Genomic DNA, 3,120 nt, shown 5'->3' with positions numbered 1-3,120 from the left:
CCCAGCGGCAAGATCCCGCTGCTCCATGCCGTTGTCGACATGCCAGATGCCACGGCACTCCTCCTTCGCGAACACCACCAGCTGCCACCCATCCCCTCCCCCTGCAGTTCCTCTGCACTCCCAACCGAGCCCCAAGGTCCCTGGCGACACCTCCAGGAAGGTCACAACGCGAACAGCGCCGCTGCCACCAAATCCGAAGAGGATTGTAGGTTTTAACCCGAGCAGGGGATCAGGGTGGGTAGTTTGGGACCTCAGCTGCGCCTCCATGAAGGAAAAGCGGCGCCCTTGGGCGTCGCCACCGCCGGGCCGGCCAGACTGGCCAAGGTTTCCCTCGGACCCCAAGTACATCACTAGGGCTCACCACCACCGGAGCCGGCAGACTCAAGCCACCGGGACGCCGAGAGAGGCAGCAGGACAGTGGGGGACCCCCCGCCCCCAGATCTGACGCAATAGAGCACCGCGCCGCGGCCGGACTCCACCAGCGACCCGCCGCCCGTGCGGCCGAGCACACTGGCCAGCGTCTCATGCGGACGTTGCCAGCTGTTGGACGACGCCGCCTCGCCGGCAGGGCCGCCGCCCCAAGGAACCGCAAGCCTCCAATGCGAGTCTCTGGTCCGAAGACCTTCGAGATCGATCCGAGCGCCGAGATCATTCCCGCCACCTTCCCTGACGCCCGCGCGGGCTTTCCCGGCGGCCGTCTCCGGTGGCGGCGAGGAAGGAAGGGGGATGGAGGGGTGGCGACGCGGCGGAACCCTAATCACCCCCGTAGCTTGGTTGATCCGTCTTAATATCACATACTTACACAACAATATACATTTTGTGTGTGTTGCACGAATCACAGATCGCCCGAACGGTGAGGGATATAAAAATGTGTCTTTGCCCAGATGCATCACGTTCCCTCTCCAATCCAATAATATAATGAATATACAAGATAGCTAATTCTCATCTAGATGAGATCTAGAGAAACCACAAAAATTTGATGATCAAGCTGGCTTTTGGAAGATAAAGGTAAAAGAAGATGGGCATTCTTTCTCATATTCTGAGTGGCCAGTGGCCGGCAGTGGGTAGCACACATGTCTGGTTGGCGCGACCTGCTTCAAGAATCTCATGGACTAGACGCTCAACGGCGAAAGCATCCGACACGACGCCGATGTGGGTGGTGTTTGCCATTTTGATAGACCTGTAGCATCCCCGCTGCCCCGGATCCTCACCGAAAACCGCGTCCAGGGCAAGTATGCTCGCCAGATTGACCACTCCGTCGCCGTCCCCGTGCAGCACCTCAGGGTCTTTGTCGACGTCGCCGTCCCAGTATACCAGCTTCTCCGGGGTGGGCACGCCCACGCCGTTGACGCACGTCATGGGCACCAGCGGCGCCCTCAGGTTGAGCGCCACCGGCAGCGCCCGCGACAGGTACAGGCTCACGGCGGACGCCGGGAGCCCGGCCGCCGACAGGAACTCCGGCATGTCGCGCGCGGTGTAGTTCCTCGCCCGCGTGACGACCAGGGGCGTCTCGCCGCCGAAGACCGCGGGCGACGGCAGCCCGGCGAAGGCCGACTCGAAGCTCCTCTTGACGCGCCGCATCGACAGGACGCCGGCGCCGTCGCTGGCGGCGAGGCCCTTCATGGTGACCACGATCCCGCCGGCGCCCGTGGAGGCCATGATGAAGTGCTTGACGAGCCTCCGGCGCCACGCCAGGGGGCTCCGATTGAGGAACTCGAGCGCGAGCAGGCCGCCCTGGCTGTGCGACACGAGGATGGCCGGCTTGCCCCCGTTCCTCCTGCTCGCGTGCTCCACGAGCGCCGTCAGACTCCGGCGGAATCTGGAGAACTCCCTGTTGGGCAGCTCCGGCGCGGCGGGCGCGTGCCGGAGGTCGTACGGAGCGCCGAAGAGGCTCTCGCCGTCGATGTACCCGATTCGCTCCAACGCCTCCACGAGCCTTCCCATGCAGATCTCCCTGCTCCTCCACAGATTCAGCATCCGTGCGCTAGAGAACATCAAAGTACGCTTACTTACTTGTCGGCAGGGTCGTCGGAGAGGAAGCCGCGGGTGGAGCCGAACGAGAGGACGCGGGTCTCGACGCCGGGCACATTGCGGTAGTCGCCGGCCGTGGGGTCATAAACCAGGCGGAGCTGGTCGGCGAAGCACGGCACGTCGGGGAGGTCTTGCAGGCCCGTGCTGTTCTTCCATAGCCGGAACCACCGGCCGTCCCCCTTGCGTACTCCGCAGAGTGGCGACGGCGAGTCGTAGGCGTCGGTGAGGCGGGCCTCGATCTGGCCGCAGGAGAAGCCTGGCAGCAGCACCACCGGGTGGAGGACGTCTCGCTGGTGGTGGTGAGCAGCCGACGTACTCCCAGACAGGGAAAAGAAGGAGGCAAAGACCATGAGGCAAGACAAGCACAGCCATTGGAGTTTCTCCTCCATGGAGACTGGAGAAGGACCAAGGACGTGACGTGAAGCGTCACAGGCTTCTCATATCCAAATCCAATTATTCCTTGCATCACACAATTCACAGAAGACGAACCATGCGCAATGTCTGTCTCATTGGTAGTACCAGCACACTGGACCCTACTGTGCTCCACCATTTTGAATAATTAAGCTGGACGGATGGAGAGTGTGATGTGCTGGTCTGCACTCACCCGTCGCTAATTTTAGGCCGGTCCGGTCCTTTCTCTAGCAGTGGCAGACAAGAGGAGAGGTACACATCAGTCCACGTGAGTGAGAGAAGGCCGCAGGCATGGAACTCATGTGCTTCCAAAAAGGAAAAAGGAAACAAGGAAGTACTAGTGTTTGATCTAACTGAACATAAGTGTATACGAACTGAACTGTAGCTTGTTCTGTGATCTTCGTTCCGCATGAAGTAGGAGCAACACTAGTACTCCCTCCATTCCAAAATTTGGGTAATCTATTTTGGAGCGGAGGGAGTAGCTGTGATTTGGAAGGAAGAGAAGGGAGTCACGGACCTCTGTGCCTGCCAAAACATGAGTGGCTTTATCATGATGCCCTGCCAAAGCTATAGCGACACTACCATGTAGCCCGCTATTTAAAACTTTTTGTTCCAATAGATTAATAACTGGATATTTTGTGGACTACTTCCTTCGTTCCTAAATATTTGTTTTTTTTT

The 3,120-nt window shown here is 59.5% G+C and overlaps 1 protein-coding gene across 1 annotated transcript; it reads right to left on the bottom strand.

Moving 5' to 3' along the window:
- Window positions 1-842: 842 nt before the first annotated feature.
- On the bottom strand, window positions 843-2,968 carry LOC119347821 (lecithin-cholesterol acyltransferase-like 1). Its single transcript, XM_037616341.1, has 2 exons — window positions 2,014-2,968; window positions 843-1,954 (listed from the first exon to the last, which is right to left on the bottom strand). Exons 1-2 carry the CDS (start codon window positions 2,418-2,420, stop codon window positions 1,033-1,035), a joined length of 1,329 nt encoding a protein of 442 aa, XP_037472238.1. The 5' UTR covers window positions 2,421-2,968; the 3' UTR covers window positions 843-1,032.
- Window positions 2,969-3,120: the final 152 nt, after the last annotated feature.

This window comes from Triticum dicoccoides, unplaced genomic scaffold (assembly GCF_002162155.2).
Source record: "Triticum dicoccoides isolate Atlit2015 ecotype Zavitan unplaced genomic scaffold, WEW_v2.0 scaffold76130, whole genome shotgun sequence".
Lineage (NCBI taxonomy): Eukaryota > Viridiplantae > Streptophyta > Magnoliopsida > Poales > Poaceae > Triticum > Triticum dicoccoides.
This window is presented reverse-complemented; position numbering and strand designations above follow the sequence as displayed.